This window comes from Cornus florida, unplaced genomic scaffold (genome assembly GCF_030987335.1).
Source record: "Cornus florida cultivar Cherokee Brave unplaced genomic scaffold, ASM3098733v1 CherokeeBrave_3.0.0_Hap2_Chr07, whole genome shotgun sequence".
Lineage (NCBI taxonomy): Eukaryota > Viridiplantae > Streptophyta > Magnoliopsida > Cornales > Cornaceae > Cornus > Cornus florida.
The window spans coordinates 41,672,695-41,690,923 of record NW_026775577.1 but is presented as its reverse complement, the minus strand read 5'-3'; the positions used below and the strand labels follow the sequence as shown (position 1 = coordinate 41,690,923).

The 18,229-nt window shown below is 34.1% G+C and overlaps 2 protein-coding genes across 2 annotated transcripts; both read left to right on the top strand.

The window, feature by feature from the left end:
- The first annotated feature begins 5,655 nt into the window (after positions 1-5,655).
- Positions 5,656-9,841, top strand: LOC132267105 (uncharacterized). The gene is made up of 2 exons (XM_059768158.1): positions 5,656-7,224; positions 9,295-9,841. The coding sequence occupies exons 1-2, from the start codon at positions 6,753-6,755 to the stop codon at positions 9,333-9,335; spliced, it is 513 nt and encodes a 170-aa protein (XP_059624141.1). The 5' UTR covers positions 5,656-6,752; the 3' UTR covers positions 9,336-9,841.
- Positions 9,842-12,685: 2,844 nt separating this feature from the next.
- On the top strand, positions 12,686-17,997 carry LOC132267104 (kinase-interacting protein 1-like). The gene is made up of 2 exons (XM_059768157.1): positions 12,686-13,245; positions 14,961-17,997. Exons 1-2 carry the CDS (start codon positions 13,152-13,154, stop codon positions 17,771-17,773), a joined length of 2,907 nt encoding a protein of 968 aa, XP_059624140.1. The 5' UTR covers positions 12,686-13,151; the 3' UTR covers positions 17,774-17,997.
- The last annotated feature ends 232 nt before the right edge of the window (positions 17,998-18,229 follow it).

The window sequence follows — 18,229 nt, the reverse complement described above, 5'->3', positions numbered from 1 at the left end:
ATTATGAGAATGAAAATAATTAAAAAAAAAAAAAAGAAGCAAGGTTGAATTTTTTTCCATTGATTCCTCCACTAAATACCAAATCTTTAATAATAAAAAATAACATCAATTATTGAAAGATTTTTTTTTACTGATTTTTTTATTAAATTCAATAGCACAATATTATGTGAAAGTGTTGGATTCTTGATCTAAATTTTTTTCACTGATTCTCCCATTAAATCTTCAATAAAATCAACAGCACAATAATTACTTAAAAATGTCGAATTCTAGATCTAATAGTGTTGCAATGACTGTCACTCTCCAATGCAAACCACAAAAACAAGAGAATATACAAGTCAATCAAAGAAATCTTTTAATTTATTTAAATATATTATATATATATATATATATATATATATATATATATTTTAAATCAAATCCATCACCAAACCAGTCACGGTCCTATAAATGATATCGTATTGTCTTGTCCTACTTATAAGAGAGATGAGTGGGCAGACCTCATAATTCTGTCCGCTCCTTTTATTGTGTTTCAGCCTCTAATTCTGACTTTTAATGCACCATGAACTCTCAATCTCACTTGTGCCTACATATTTATTGGATACCACATATGTCTTATCTATATATATATATATATATATATATATATATATAGATATCAAAAACTACCATACAAATAAAACTACAAAACAAAAGAGCCATATACAAACAAAGCTTTGAGACAGAACTAGGGATTGAATCCCAACATACCAACTTATCCCGTGAGAATGGGACCATTTTGCACGCTGCATTTGCTGACCCATTACCCAACTTTAGAGTCAATTTTAGAGAGATGTTTCCTCTATCGAGCAAAAATTTACAACCATCAACGATCACATTCATAGCTTCTTTCGTCAGATTAAACTCTATAATTGATTTACAATCACCTTCCACAACTATGTTTGACAAATTCCAATCCAAGCACGCTGAAGGGCAACACGTAACACCAAATCTTCTGCAACTGTGACTGATGGTGTATGGGAGAAAGAAATAGAAACAATTCTCAACAAAATACCTTCATGATTACGAAGAACAAACGCCCCCCTGCAGTCGAGTGATCTCCCATTAAAAGAAGCATCGACATTCAGCTTACAAAACCCAGTTGGAGGAGGGGACCATAAAGACATATGGTTGAGACTAGGAGAAGCTGTGACCGCATTAAGTGGTGTTGACGACGAATCTCTTGGCTCTCAAAAAAATCCCGAATCGCATTATCCACAACAGTTTTAGGATCCATCTTTTTCTGATTAAAACTCCCTATTGTTTCGATTCTTCCATATATGCCAACAAATATAGGAAGCCAAGTACTTTTGCCTTTTCTTATTCAAAAAAAAACAAAGAAAAAAAAAGAAAAAAAAGGAGGAGGACAATTAGCTCAAACGATGCTTTTTCTCCGAGAGGTTGAATATTCGAATTTATTAAAGACAATATTGTGAGTGTGTGCATAGATTATAAGATCATAAAGAGGAATAGGTTAAAGTTATCAACTCTAGTCACTTTTTTTCGCTTTTAGGTGAAACAAAATCCAGAACAACTTTAGTCACTTTCTTGTAAAATTGATTAAGTAGACATGTTAAAGCCAAACATATGAAGGTGATGGCATATATGTATTCTAACCCAAAGTGTATGGGGTGTGTGGATACATTCAAGGGAATTTGACTCATGCAGTGTAAAAATATTCCAAAGAAGAGGGGAAAAAAGAAGAAGCAATAGTATACATCATTAAACATCAACATAACATATATGAATTTTATTGATTGAAAGTAGGGTTCCACCAAACATCAATTAATGTCATAAAGTGTAGTTATTGCATCAATAGATTTCAATTATAAATTTTCATTAATAAGTGAATTTTATGAGTTTATTTTTATTTTATACGAAAAATAATAAACTCACACACCCAAATCACTTCACATGTTTTTACAAGACTTGAACCTGAACTTCTACTTTGACAAGTGAAATTGATGAGTGGGAAAGGGATTTTTGTAACCTCATGATATTTGCTAGCCATGAACCTAAGATAATAGAATCACTTGTGTATTGGAATGTCATACTCACACTTACCAAATGAAAATGTAATAATGGGGCCTACTTAGTAGCCCTCTCCATTTCAACCAGCTCATACACTACATGAGATTTGGTAAGGATTGAGAAGACTACCCTTTCCTTCAAACAAAACCTATGCATATACTTTCTTATCATGTTTTAAGGTAAAGAAGTATGGAATACGAATTTCAAAATAAATTATCAATTTTAATTACATGAGAAGAAAATGATGTAATTAAAATTGATAATTTATTTTGAAATTCGTTGTGTGAAAAAGAGAAGAAGTCACGGATTCAAAGTAAGAAAACAATCTCTCCGCATGCAATGAAAAAGTTATATATAATTAGTAATTTTAGGAATCCGAATACGAACACATTTGTTCGGGGAATTGGGCGATTTACTAATTAAGTGTTATAAGGGATACTTATCCCATATCAGATCCAGATGAAAAGTGAAATGGGTATAAATAGGTGAGTATGCAATACTACCTAATAATTTAAGCTTTTGGATAAATGGATAAGTACCCACCCGTCACAATTGGTATCAGAGTCAGACTGAATCCTTAATTCGGTGTCACTCTAAGCGCCCGGGTAGACAGGGTGGCCTAATTACAACGAGAGCGTTGCGAGTTTAGATGTAAAAAAATATTACACGAGATATTTATCCCAAAACATAAGTAAATATGCAAAATTACTCAATAATTTAAAATTTTAAATAATTAAACAAACGTTCACCGATTACATGCGTTGCCTTGGTAATAACCAAGCTCATTCTAACTTCTTTGTAATATTACAAAAGAAAATGACACATATTTATATATTTATTTTTATTAGTATTTTACTTTTCCGGTCTTTAGTCTCATGGCCAGTGCCAAGTGGAAGTCTACAACTTTTGGCTGTCTGGCTGTCTTTGTTGTTTCATTTTCAGATGAGTGGGCATATTAATTTCACTTTCAATTCCACTCAAATTGACCAAATCTTGTTAAGCTTAATAAATAAAATGGGCCCTACTTGCATGTTAAATTTGTAGAAACATTATTGGATAGTATAAATGATCAATTATATACTATATGTCATTACAACTGGCATTGGATTATATTGCTTATAAAATGATTAATATGCTCAATCCTTTTTAAATAACAATTAAAAAAAAAAAAAAACTTGGAGTGGTGAATCCTAAGAATTTGATCAAATCTTCTGTCTTTTTTTAATAAACTAACTTCTAGCATTCTTTACTTTAGATTTATTTGGTTCCAACTACTTCAACAGATTGGGTTTAAGTTTATATTTCAATATTATTTGAGGCTTATTTATTTAAAAAATAAAAATCATAATACAATAGAATATGAGAGTTTGTTTGATTGACAATTTAATAAAAACTATTCCCTGAAATCTTAGTTAAATAGAAAATTTTATTTTGAAAGAACAATTTTTTGTAATCCTCTTAAAATTATTTAGGATGTGTTTGGTTGTATGGAATTAGAGTCTTATAATTAGAATTGGTAAAACTTGAAAAAAAAAATTAGTTCAATTTTATAAATTATTTTTATTAAATTTCACCGATTCTAATTTCAAGACTCTAATTCCATGTAACCGAAAACATCCTTAGGCTATGTTTGGTAAACATGTGATTAGAGTTTTAGAATTGGAATGGAATTGGTGGAATTAGAAAATAGTGACTCATAAAATTGAACTAAATTTTTTTCAAATTTTTACTAATTCTAATTCCAAAACTTTAATTCAATACAACCGAACACACCCTTAGGCTATGTTCGTTAGGCACGAAATTAGAGTTCTAGAATTGGAAAAAAGTAACTTAGAAAATTAAATAAAATTTTTTTTTAATTTCTTTAATTTTAATTTCAAGACTTTAATTCTATGCCGTCAATTCTGATTATTAACCAAATAATTATTTATATTTTTTTCACCCAAAAACAGTGATGGGATACATCTAAAAACTACATGTGCATACAAAATCTATCTCCAAACTTTTCCTTTTAACATTCTGTGTGCCTATGTAAGGATGACAACGTCTATGGAGAGAAGTCTTAGGAAATTAAGATAAGGCCAAGGTTGATGGTAATGGCAAGGCTAGTGGGGAATATGACTTTTAATTGTGAACTTTGGGGAGATAATAAATGGAGTCCACTTCTATCTTGTCTTTTTCTTTAACTTAAATGACTGACAACTTCCCTCTTTGTTATTTCACTTTTTTAACTCTTTGTTTAAAGGGAGAGGAATGGAAAACCAGAAGAAAGGAAAGGGTAAGAATGGGTCGAGAGAAAGGATGATGTTTACCAATTTTTTTTTTTTAGTTTCGTTTGAATGGATAAAATAGAATATTATTGGTGCAATAATGACATAGTATCACATATTAATTTAATACGAATAAATAATTAAATTTTATGTATATATATTTAATTAGTACATGTTATCATGTCACTATTACAACATGAGCATTTAAATTTTTTCTCAACAAATAAACATTATAATTGTTTGATTAATATATTTCAGTTAAATCAATAGATTTTTGTAGTTACACCGACTTTTAAAAATAATAAAACCTCCTTTTATTTTTATAGGTATTTTCATGATTATTGATTCTCATATCAAGTCGGTTACGTAGTCAGTGAAATATAATAATTATACGTACTAACTTAAATATTTTAATATATAAATTAGTACGTTACAATGGGGGTGCTAATGTCTTTTCATATTTATTTAACAAATTTTTATTTATTTATTTTTATTTTTTACCGTTCTCGTTTTCCCACTTTTAAATAGAAGAAAAATAATGGGTCAAATAATCCCTCCATTCCCTTCCTTCATATCATCATCCAATCAAACAACAAGGAAGACTTGTTCCATTTTTCGATAAATTTATCGTTCCTTCCTTCCAAACAAAACATAAAAGTTTTTCAATGAGCACATTTTTCCGGTTATGACTTGTTCCCATGAGCACATTCTGCCATCATAATGTCTTTCAATTCCATTGTTGAAGTCGACTCTAAGGTGAAGAATTAAAATCCTTCCCGATGACTTGTACTTCACAGTGAACTGACCTTCTTAGATGACTCTATGATGTCTTTCAATTCCATTGTTGAAGTGGACGCTAAGCCGCTAAGGTGAGGAATTAAAATCCTTCTTGATGACTTGTACTCTGTAGTGAAATGACCTTTTTAGATGACTCTGTAACTGTTGATCTCAGTCCTCCTTAATACATTGTTCAAACTTTTTCTTGGCTCGGACTTCACACGTGTCATTACACGGACCATACACAAGTAATGATTGGTTTCACAGCCATCCACGTCAGCAAATTCTTCCCATTTGTCCACCATTGGGTCCCATTAGCTGACGTCCCTAGACTTTTTTTTAAATCATTTTATACTCTCAGATTTTCCAATTTTTTTAATGATTAGGGAAAGAGTATATGATACTCCAAGATGACCACATAATCTGGTATTATTATTGGACGGGCACGATCATCTTCTCTCTAAATCTAAGCCGTTCGATGTCTCCAATATAATCCAAATCGAAATACAAATGCTTATATATCGACAAGACGACTCCCATAGTCAGTTGATTTCTGAGATAGAGTAGAGAGAGAGAGAGAGAGGGAGAGGGAGCGTGTGTGGTGTGGAGAGAGAAACGTAGAAAAGGGTAAGAGAGGCAACTAGAGTCAATAGACATGGAATGTTGGAGTGATAGCTAGGGTTTCGAACTCAAGTTCTGCGATTTCACCGTTCCTTTCTCTTTCCGGCCAAAAAGTTTTTGTTTTTCCGGTGATACCACCGTTAGATTTGGTTAAAACTTCTACTTCTCGGCGAGAATTTCGGTTTTTTCGGTGATATGACCGTTTGATAGGCTTATCACCGTTTGATTCCCCCGAAAAACTTACTCTCGCCGGCGAAATTGCCCGGTTTTACTGTGACATGGGTGATGAAATGATCGTTTAATCTCTCCATTTTTTTCGGTAATCCCGAATTTGCCCCCAAATCACGAATTTTTTTATTTATTTAATTTTTTTAATCTGTTTGCTGAAATCATAGTTGGTTTTCCAATTGTGGGTTTGGAGCATTGATTTTTCTTTGATCTTTTGTGTATGTTCTGAGAAATTTGCAGTATTGAAGTATTGAGTGGATTATCACTATTTCTGTTGTGGAGTTCTTTTAACTCTGAAGATATTATTGTGTTCAATTATGGTTCTGAAGTTGGATCAAGTGTTACTTCACTTCCCTTTATTTATTGGTTACTCTTAATGGAAGTGATTGTCTTCACATCATAGCTTGTTTGTGAAGTAGGCTGATTTTTGTGTGCCTTAAATTGGAACTCAGTCATGAGAGTTATTGTGATATAAAAAAAGTTCAAAAGACCTTTTTGTAAATCATTTGATGATGATTTTTACTTTATGTTTTTAAAGTTTTTTTTTTTTTTTTTTTTTCATAATTTTAGCCGAATTTAAAGTTTTTTTGTTTGGATCCCATTGACATTTTGACATCTTCCCTAATTTGGTTTTATTTGCATTGATTCTTTTCCTAATCTGGTGTTGCTGCAATAGGCAGAACCCACTTGCAATTCTCGAGCTTTTGGCCGGCCTTGATTTTGTGCTCCAATTCGGAGAATTCTGAATACCCTTTTTATCCAAATTTTGCTCTCTTGGTGTTTGGTGAAATGGCTGTTTCTTTTACCCGATTTTCGTGGTGGTTGTGGGGTGGGAAAGATAAAGAACCTGTTGCTAATGGGTCTTCGAAAAATTCTTCTTCGGATTGGGGTTTAGGTTTGAGGGAACCGGATGCACATACAGTGAAATTTCCATCCGTTAAGGGGGCGAAGATGGCCTCTTCGACGAGGAAGGTAAAACGGAAATGGCAGAGCAGGGAAGAAAGGAGAATTGACAAGGAGTATGATGGTGTGTTGGTGCCATCAGATGGCGTTTGTTTGTCGGGGTCTGAATCCGATGACTCGGACTGGTCAATTGGGTGGCTGGAACCGCACGCCCCTGATTTCCAGAGTGATGATGAGGCAGACGACAGTTTTGCGGTGTTAGTTCCTTGCTACAAGCATAATTGCAAGGAGTTGGAGGAAGGGCCGAATAATCAGTTCTTGAATGCCATCAAGAACCTTCCAAATGAGTATTCTGCTGGTAATAATCTGTTTTCATCTTTAATTAAGTGGAAGAGGTAGATTTAGCTTTTGTTAAAACTTTTGAATTGCCTGTGTGCTACTTGAGCTGCATTTAGAGTTCCCTGCTTCTTGTTGGGTACACTTTGAAATATTTTAATTTAGCAAATTGAAAAACTGAAATTGAAAACTTATACTAAACATAAGTTTGAAACATAGATGCCATCTTCTAGTAGTGAGATTGAAACATAAAGTGGTGCTTACTTTGTATTGGCATAGATCATTAAAGTGCTTCATTTTAATTATAAAGTAGTCATTTATTTGGGTTTCTTTTGACATTTAGTGGGTTTTGTGCTCCCTATGGTTTATGATTTGATTTATCAGTTGTGTTGAGACCCCTTGCATCCGTGTTTTGGATTATATGCGTGTCGGTATGTACATCATTCCCATTCCATGCGTCTGACTGCTATTTATCCTCTTCAATTCAACAGTAGGAAATATCTCTTAATGTTTAGAAGAACAAATGTAAAATAATATATATATATATATATATATATATATATATATATATTTGGTTTTGTCTTCCTTGCTATTTGCTTTGTCATCTGGTCCACTTGTGCTAATTGTTAAATTCCTTTTCTGTTTTTGAGAATTCCTGGTCCTGTTCCAAGGCAAATCAAAAACAGAAAGATGCACCTTCTGAGGACTGTTTGAACTGAAATAACCCACTGATCTACCTCTTTGTGGAGGTTAAGAAACTATTAAAATATCAGTTATTCCACCTTTTTAATTTAACGACGTAAACTAATTGATTTAGGGGATTTAGGCATTTCCTGTTGCATGATTGCATGCTTTCTCTAAACCTATTCATGGGTCTTCAATAGAAACAACTCCCCTCCCTCTCCCAGAGCTACCCACATAAATGAGAAAAAAAGCCTCTTTTTTTCTCTCTCTTGTCTCCCTCTCCCTCTCCCTCTCCCTCTCCCTCTCCCAGAGCAACTAGAGTTTACCAATGCGGCCTTGACTAATTATTTGTTTATTTGATTTGTTAGATGAGCTTCTTGGTTAGTCAGACTTTGGCTGTAAATTTATTTTGTTGGATTTTGGAAACTAATGTTATTTTCATGGTTGCCTGGAAAGTGCACTTTGTTGATGCTAATGCATTCTTGTGGGTGTGCAACAAGACAAGACATAATAGAATTAGAAATGAATACATTCTTGAGATGGTTGAAGTATTGGAGATAAAATGAGAAAATCGATTGAGGAGTTTGGAGATTTGCAAAGAAGGCCGCTAAGTACAACAAACAACAACCACCAGAGCTTTTTTTTTTTTTTCTTTCCCTAATTGTTCGGGTTGGGGTCGGCTACATGAATCCTATTTTTCATTCCGCTTTATATAATGTCATGCCATTAGTCAAACCACATGTTATCAATCATTCGTTACCAACTCTATTCACGTTAATTTTAGGTTTCTCTTCCCTTAGTACTACCCTCAATGTGGACTATGCCACTCTTATTAACTGACCCTCTTAAAGGGTCTTCTGTGTACATTTCTAAACCATCTTAAACGATTTTTTATCATTTTTATCTCCAATTGGTGTTATTTCAACCATCTTATGAGTGTGATCATTTCTAGTCTTATCACGCATCCATCTCAAAATAAGGAAGAGTTACATGGTTTAGTGATTCGAACTCCCTTTGAGTTCATGAATTAAAATCCATCTTTTGAACAGAAAAAGGAAAAGTTACTTAGGCTACATTGAGAGTAATGCTAGAGGAAGGGGAAATCAAAATTAATATGGATAAAGTTGAGTAAGGAAAGATACAATAACCATATGTTTTGACTGTGGCTATGGCTATGGCATTAGATAGTGTAGTATTGGAAAAGTAGGATTTACTGATCCTAACTAGTTGGGCAAAAAGGATTTGTTGCTATTTTTGTAATGCTTTATTTGGGTTCAACTCCGCTAGCTTAATTAAAGTGCATGAGTTCATTAGATGTTCCTTTAAAATTGATAAAGCTAAACTTCTATCTCTATTTTCCAATGGGCCTAATGTTTGTTTGTTCTCTGTCTTATGGTTGGATATGCAGAGGGCAAAAAGTATGTGGAGCAGTGGCTTTCTTCTATTTAGAATTGCTGATGCATACTGATTCTTGGTGGCCTGGTTCTTGATTCTGTGGTGATCCATTTGAAGTAATGGCTGAGATGTGGTACGGGTTAGAACTTGGGAAAAAATATTTCTCTCTCTCTCTCTATATATATATATAATACAAATAACAAAAAGAAGAAAAAGAGAAGTTAACAACTGTGTCTGCAGTCTGTGAGGAGTGCAGATGATGATCAACATATGTTTAAGTCGAGGGGAATTTATTCAGTTGAGAAAACAGGTTCTCTTATGATTCAGCAATGTCAGTGATGAAGAACATATGTATCTTACTGTTTTTGCTGCACATTTTCTTATGTTCTCCAGGTTGTATGGTGTTAGGGTTATGTCAACCATTGCAAGGAGTAACTAGAAATGTAGTGCAGATATTTTGTTTTCAATACTACTGCTGTAAATATATAGAACATATTTATGCTCCACTGATAATTTTTCGTCTCTTTAATGGTGAGAGTAAGGGTCTTCTGTTCGTTTCTCATTATGGTTTCATGGCATTCTAGTATGCAATCATGTTTCAGTTTGTTTGATACTTTATTTGGTTAGCATACTCTTGTTTCTAAAAGCAATTTCAAATATGTATATATATGTGGATGTATATTGTGTGTGTGTTGATAATTCTTCCTCAAACGAGGGAAACATTTGCAAAATGTTGTTGACCAGGCAAGTACGTGAAGGCGCTTTGTCATGGATCAGGATTCTCTCCTGTTCTTTTTGGTCCTGTGTCGTCTGGTGCGTTGTTGATGCAACAACTTCAAATTCTCGATTCAATGGTGCTGTAGTATTGTAATATGTTGCATAATTGTTATATTTTCAATGTAAATGTGTTGCAGGAGTGCTACATTGTTACGTTAGTGTTGCACGTGACGTGTAGTGTTATATTGTGATGTAGTGTGCTGTACCGGAGAAGATTCGGATTCCTTTTGTCGTACTTTGTGCCTTCTTTTTGGCCTGTGTTTTTTTTGGAGTGGACCCTCTTGCTCCATTGCTTTGAGTTGTTACAATAATGAGTAGATGAGAATGGTTTGATCCTTTTCACAAAGAGTCCTTGAATCACAAAAGATGGAGCATCTTTCCTTGTTTGTTAAAATCTGATTCTTGTGAGACCATGGCATGTGGCCTATGTCACTCTTAGGTCTAATGTGATCAATAATGATCCTAAATAGGTTGTTTCCTTTTGGCCCTTCATTTATTATTTGGATGAAATGTCCCAAATCCGATTGTAGATTTTTTCTTAAGGGCTACTCAGTATACGAGACTTCTACGTAGAGTATAGGGAGGGTGACTAGGAAGGGTCAGACTTATATTTTTCATTCCATACATGAATTCATGTTGTTGGTGAACCTTGACTCCATCGTCTCTTGCTTAGGACTCATGTAATTAGGACTCATGTAATTAACTTATAGGTATTGCGTGGGGATATTTTAGTATATTATGCACTTATTATGTTACCCCAATGCGAGAATATAATATTTATTTATTTTGAACTTTCCACAGTGTGTATCGTTTTCTGAATATATTAAAATTCCTACTACCCCATTAACGTAACCTAGAGAATAACTCATATCTTGTGCAACAAACATTGTGAAAATTCAAAGCCTTGGTTGAATCAATCAAGATATTCATTGTTGACATAACATAAAATCCTTAGCTGTAAATTAAATATTGCTGATGACTCTAGTCTTCCCATCTATGGAAATTGATTGGACAAAAGGTCTCTCTGCCTTCAACTTTACTCTTGCTTTACGAATGAGAAAATTGTATGGGAAGATGGTTGATAAAACTTTATCAGTCCATGGTCGGCAAGTTCTTTGACTTCTTTCCCCAACCTAAACTAGATGTAAATTGGATCAAGTAATCATAAGGAATATATTCCATCTAATCCCATTCCATAGTTTGTTGATTATCTATTAATAAATTCATATTTGACTCAATATATTAAGATTTATGATTTTTGTTTTTAAAAAAAATATATATAGTGTCAAAAGAAATGAGAGGATAAAGAAAACAATATATCTTTCGATTTCAGAAGATTTAAAATGAAGTTTGTACGAATGGAATGGAGATCCCACTGCAAAATATCATGTCTCCGTTCACATACTTATTTCCTCTAGTATTCTCCGAATTGAAGGATAATAAAAAATAATAATAATAATAAAAAAGTCAGTGAGAGAAGACAATTAGAAAAAAAATGTGAGCCAAAAAAGAGAAAAATGAGATATTGACTCTTTGTTAAATTGGAAAACAATAAGGAGAGAAAATATAGAGAGAGGGAAGAAGAAGAGGAAAGAATGAGGAAATTTTTTGTTAATAAAATGAAAATATTATATATGAATATATCATAGCATTATATAACATTATGTATGCTATAAGTTAATATTTCTTTTGGCCAATTTTGAACAAATTGAAACATTTTTTATTAGCTCTTAGTATCGTTTTAAATTTTAATACAAACAACATAATAATCCGTCCACCATCTTTTCTTTTTTTTCCTCAAAATATATGAAAATTGTAATGAGCTATGAGGACACCTCATAATAATAGGCTTCTTTACTCATTTCGAAATACGGTCAATATTGTTATTTCACAAGACATCATTTCTTGAGAAGCGCACAAACAAGATGCAACCAAGTATAAAAAAATCAAACTTCTAACTTTATTCTCATCTCTTTTTAAGATTCCCTAAGCTTCTTGCAATTCACTTCTAAGAAGAAAGTTTATAATTTTACGTAGGTACTATATTTTTTAAACCTCTTAATAGTTAGATCATTTATCAAATGAGTTTTACGTACCATCATATTTAACGACTACAAACCTTGAGGGGATACAATATTTCGAGATATTGTAGACTTTTAGGTTGTGTAGGTCGATGCACAGAAATGTGTGGTACCCATATATATTATTGTGCTGGCTCCCATACGCTCGTGTAAAAGCTTTTTCCTTGCAAAGGACGTTGAGAACCAACACCATTTACGCGCTTCCTATGCATGTACATTTTTCTAAAAGTTTATTAAAGGTGGGTCCAAAGTAATCATCAAAGACAATGTCACACATACATAATTATAGCCGACCCTCCAACACGCTTTTGTTGAATGAGTTAGAACTCAATTTAGGGCAAAGCACAATGCTACTTTACCAAAGTTGGTTAAAGGTTGGTCTAAAGTAAACTCTCTCTCTCTCTCTCTCTATATATATATATATATATACATATATGTATATATATGGAAAATTAATATAAATTACACATCAAAGAAAATGTATCACACACATAATATTTAACAGTTTATTTAATTTTTTTTTTCTTTATGTCAATGCCACGCTGTCAAATTCAGTGGTATGCCACATTGACATGGTGATTGCTGATTGGTTAGCTACTACTGACACTTCTGCTTTTTTTCTCTTTTCTTTTTTCCCTTCAACGTGAGAACCACCACTCCTTTCGCGCGAAAATACCTCCCCACCATGAGCACATAATTAGGTGGTACCCAATTCCTTTCTTGCATGTCTTTTCCAGAAAAATTAAAAAAAAAATCTGTACTTTTTCATTTTTTTGCCTTGGAAAATGTTCTGTCTTCTATATGTTAATACATTCTAAATCTGTAATTTTTCCTTTTTTTTCTTCGAAAATGTTCTGTCTTCCTACTATATGTTAATGCTTTCTATGTGTTCAATCCTTGTTGAGAAAGAAATATATAGAGAGAGAGAAAGAAATATATATATATATATATATATAGAGGGGTTCCATGTTTGTTTGGCTAGAGAGAAAAATTAGAGGATCAGTTTGGAGAGATGTTGCATAGAGCTGCACAGAATGCATATTCATGGTGGTGGGCAAGCCATATCAGGACAAAGCAATCCAAATGGCTGGAACAAAGCCTCCAGGGTATTTTCCTGATTAAATTTTCACTTGGGTTTTAGTTGATTTGGTTTTAATTAATGATTTCAGACACACACACACACACACACATATTCATAGTAAAACTTTGTTTGAGATATGTATTACTTTCCAATCTATTGAAATGCTTTGGCTTTGGTTGATTTGGGTTTTAAATGATTCTACACAAACACACAAATTTTGGGTTTTACTTGATTTGGGTTTTGGTTGATTTAGGTTTAAGTGATTCTACACACCCACACACACACACACACACACATAAATCTTTGCTTGATATATGTCTTGCTTCAGTCTATTGCATATTTTGCCTGTTTACCAAAAAAAAAAAAAAAATATCAAAAAAATCTATTGCATATAAATTATATCAAGTGCATTGGGTTTTGGTTGATTTGAGTTTTAAGTGATTCTAAACACATATGCATATAAAACTTTGATTGAGATATGTCTCATTTCCAATTTATTGCATATGAATTATATCAAGTGATTCATACTTTTATTTTTTAGTTTGTATTTCTTTTATTTCCTGTCAAAAACTATTTGAGTTGAAAATTTTGCGACAGAGAGAATCTCTTTTCTGAAATATTTGATTAATGGGAAATACTTAATTGGGAAATTGGATTCTTGAATTTTGATTCCTACAAGTCAGCAATCTTATATCTTTAGATAGTTTGATAACAATCACAATCTCATATTTATGTTGCGAAAAGAAAAATGTAAAACTGTAATTTCAAAATAGATAAATGGTCTGCATTTATAGTTGAAGATAAACTGACTGAAAAAATGCCTATGAATGGCCTGCTTAGTATCTGGAAACAATTTCCCAGTAAAACGCAGGCCGTTTTTGCAGCTAGCAATTTTCTTATACTCTTATGACAATTTGAAATCCGAGAACTTCATGCCAATTATGTGAACAAAACTTGCATAATTCACGAACCTCTTTAAATTTCTGCTACATTTTGGCAAGAAGTGATATCTTAGAAACTTCTTTCCATTACATCAATTTTTACCTTTTACAAACTTCCCGTCACCTTTTTTACATTTTAACTTTTGTGAACTCAAAGATGGTTTGTGTTTCTTGTCATGGTAAAAAAAAGAAAAAAAAAATGCCGAAGTTCATGGGAATAGCTTCAAAAAGCTAAAATTTCTTTCATCTAGTGTATGGAAAGGAAAAATAAATAGAAGAAACAAAAATTACCTCCTATTTTATTAAGAGTAAATAAATTATAAGATAATCGGTATGTTATTTTTTTGCAGGGGAAATATTGTTCAGACATCTAGAACCTACTAACCTTTTCTGTAATTATTTGGTGCTAGACTGCTAGTATGCCATAAGCATGAACTATAAAATCCTAGTTTTGATGAAAGTACATCAATTTCTACATTTCTTTCAGTTTCATACCAATTCGAAAATTTCATAAAATCTTAATTCCGTTCTAAAAACTTACCTCTACTTGATAGTGACTTGTGATTATGTCTTCTTATCAACCACAATACTTGATGAAGAAAATGAATTTAAACCTTAGTGCCTGTAAATAAACTGGTTTTGAGTTGTCGCATTCAAGCTTCATATGTGTCTAATGACAAAGTGAGGAGAGGAAAAATAATTTCAAAACCATAGCATATTAATCGTTTGGTTTAACTTTTATGAGCTCTACATGTATACGAAACCTGTTCAACTCTAAATCTGTTATATGGAATTGCAGATATGGAGGAGAAGGTGCAAGATGTGCTCAAACTCATTGAACAGGATGGAGACTCCTTTGCCAAGAGGGCAGAAATGTACTACAAAAGAAGGCCAGAGCTAATTAGCTTCGTGGAAGAAACTTTCCGAGCTTACCGAGCCTTAGCTGATAGGTATGACCTCTTATCGAAAGATTTGCAAAATGCTAACACCACCATTGCTACCGTTTTTCCTGAGCAAGTACAGTTTGCAATGGATGACGAAGAAGAATGTGGTGGTCCTATAAAACCAAAGAATTCTTCACAAGTCCCACCAAAGAATGTCCCGGCAGTGCCTAAGGTTCCAAATAAAGAGTTAAGGGGTCTCATAAAATCAGCCACAAGGCAAATGCAATCTAAGAAGTCATCAAAAACAGTTCCGAAGTCCGGTTTGAGCAAATCAGAGGCAGTTGAAGAGATTGACAATTCTCAGAAAGAAATTTTGGCCCTACAAACTGAGAAGGAGTTTATCAAGAGCTCTTATGAAAATGGACTTGCAAAGTTCAAGGAAATAGAGAAACGCATCACAGAGAAACAAATGAGGGTTTTCAGCTTGCAAGATGAATTTGGTGTGGCCAGGGCCATTGAAGATGACGAGGCTCGGACTTTGATGGCAGAATCGGCTTTGAAATCATGCCAAAAAAGCTTGGCTACTTTGGAAGTGAAACAAGAGAATACAACAAAGGATGCAAAAGCAGAGTCCAAGAGGATTGAGGATGCTCACGAGAAACTAAAGATCCTCAGGAAGAAGTTTCTTCCCGATCAAACTGATCAAGAAAAGCAATCAGACAAGTTTGAAGCTGTGAAAGTGGAAACAAAGTCACAAAGCTTAAACCAAGAAGGCAGTGTGACAAAAGAGCGACGGGAAACGGAGGTAAAACAGGAGAAGATTAAGGACCACTTAGAGGTGGGGTCCTACTCCTCTCTCACGGTGGAAGAAATGGCAGAGAAGATCGATCAGCTTGTGAATAAGGTTATTAGCCTAGAAAATGCGGTTTCGTCTCAAACTGCTCTTATGAACAGATTAAGAACAGAAACCGATGATCTTCATGCACAAATTCGGATTTTGGAAGATGGTAAGGCAACTCTCATTTATGGCACGGACAATGTGAGCAACACGCTGACGGAAATGGAGGAAAAGTTGAATGGGATTCAGGATCTAAACCGGAACGTTGAATGCCAAAACAACAACCTCCAAACACAATTTACTGAAACTCGTTGCAGCTTTGATCACCTGTCTGAGAAATTGCATAGTGTGAAGCCTGATGAAGAGGTTGGGATTACAGATTCAGTACAAGAAAAGAATGGGCCCCTTGTTGAAGTCAAATCACCAAAGATGTTGGAAAAACAAGATATGCCAAGTCCTAGTGATGGTTGCGTGGACTCCAGAGATTTGAAACCAGAAGTGGGAGAGGATAAAGGAGATTTGAAACCAGAAGTGAGAGAGGATAAAAGAGATTTGAAGCCAGAAGTGGGAGAGGATACAAAAGAACAGGTCCCGAGTACACCTGTTAAAGATGAAGGAGAAGAGGAAGAAGAAAAAGTTATTCATTCCTGCTCAAGCATCGACATTGAGTCTGTTTCCCAGGAACAGCAAGTTTCAAAATCATCAGAAGAAGTTGATAAGCACGGTATCTCTCATACATCTGGTAATGTTAACGCTAAACCATGGGATGCACCACAGGAAGCAGCAGACTCAGACTGGCAGCAGATGCTTTTGGAGGGGGTGGAGGATAAAGAGAAGATTCTGATGACAGAATATGCTACGATGCTCAGGAATTATAAAGAAGCTAAGAAGAAGATCAGTGAAGCAGAGAAGAAAAATCGGGATAGTGTCTTTGCAATGGCGGTGCAGCTAAGACAACTAAAGAGTACTATTGCAAAGAGGGATGAAGAGATTCAAAGTTTACGTCAGAAACTGAACCTTGTTGAAGCAAGTTTCGATGGAAGTAAGGATTTGAAAGATGATAAGAGAACAGTTTCTGATTTGTCAATTGATCAAACCACTGAAATTTCACAAACTCCTTTGGAAAAGAAGGAAGAAGACGAAGACATCAATTTGATTGTGAATGATGAAGATCAAGCCATGTCACCAATTGAAGAGAAGCTTAGAAAGAGCATCGATGAAATCCTTGAAGAGAACCTTGATTTCTGGTTAAGATTCAGCACTTCATTCCATCAGATACAGAAATTCAAGACTGAGGTCCAAGATTTACAAGATGAAATATCAAAAATTAAGGAAAAAGAAAAGTCAAAGCAAGAGGGAAGTACTAAGGCGGACCTAAGGTCAGATGTTCGGCCAATATATAAGCACCTGAGAGAGATACGGACTGAACTAACAGTCTGGCTAGAACACAGCGGATCACTGAAAGATGAATTGCAGCACAGAATCGCGTCTATATGCAACATTCTAGACGAAATAACAGAAGCTTTGAACGAGGGTGTGGAAGAAGAAGACATGAAGTTCACTAGTTACCAAGCTGCAAAGTTCCAAGGTGAGGTAATGAACATGAAACAGGAGAATGACAAGGTTAGCGATGAATTGCAAGCTGGTTTAGATCATGTAACTGCACTTCAGCTTGAAATCGAGAAGACCCTAGAAAAGCTGAACAAGCAATTCGGGCTTAATGAATCAAAAAATCAGAATCAACCACAGTTGGAACAGTCAACAAGTCGGCCTAAGGTCCCTTTAAGTTCGTTTATCTTTGGGGTCAAACCAAAGAAGCAGAAGCATTCATTCTTCCATAGTATGAATTATAAAAAATCCCATGAACAGAAAAATGGATCCCCAATGTAAAAATTGTTTAATTTCATCTTATTCAATTTTTATGTTCCATTTCTTTGATTCTTATGGATGGTGTGTAGGTAGATGCCAAAGGTTCTTTTCATGTTCAGATCTGAAGCAGTAAATGTATGTTTGTCGCGTACTATAGACTAGGAAATGTGTGTTTATTGTGTATTGTAGACCGTTTGGATTTCAAAATTAAAACGACGGTGGTCTTGCCGCCATTTTGAGTTGCATTCTTCGTGTTTTCTGTATGGGAGTTTTTCTTGCATTCCTCTGTCTTTCCTTCTCATATCAGAATCTTATCTAGTGATCATGCATGGAAGAGGCACCTGGGAAAGTATGAAAGGATGATGAATTAAGATGCAAAATCTGTGCAGAGTTTGGGCTATATTTTGAGTTGCATTCTTCGTGTTTTCTGTATGGGAGTTTTTCTTGCATTCCTCTGTCTTTCCTTCTCATATCAGA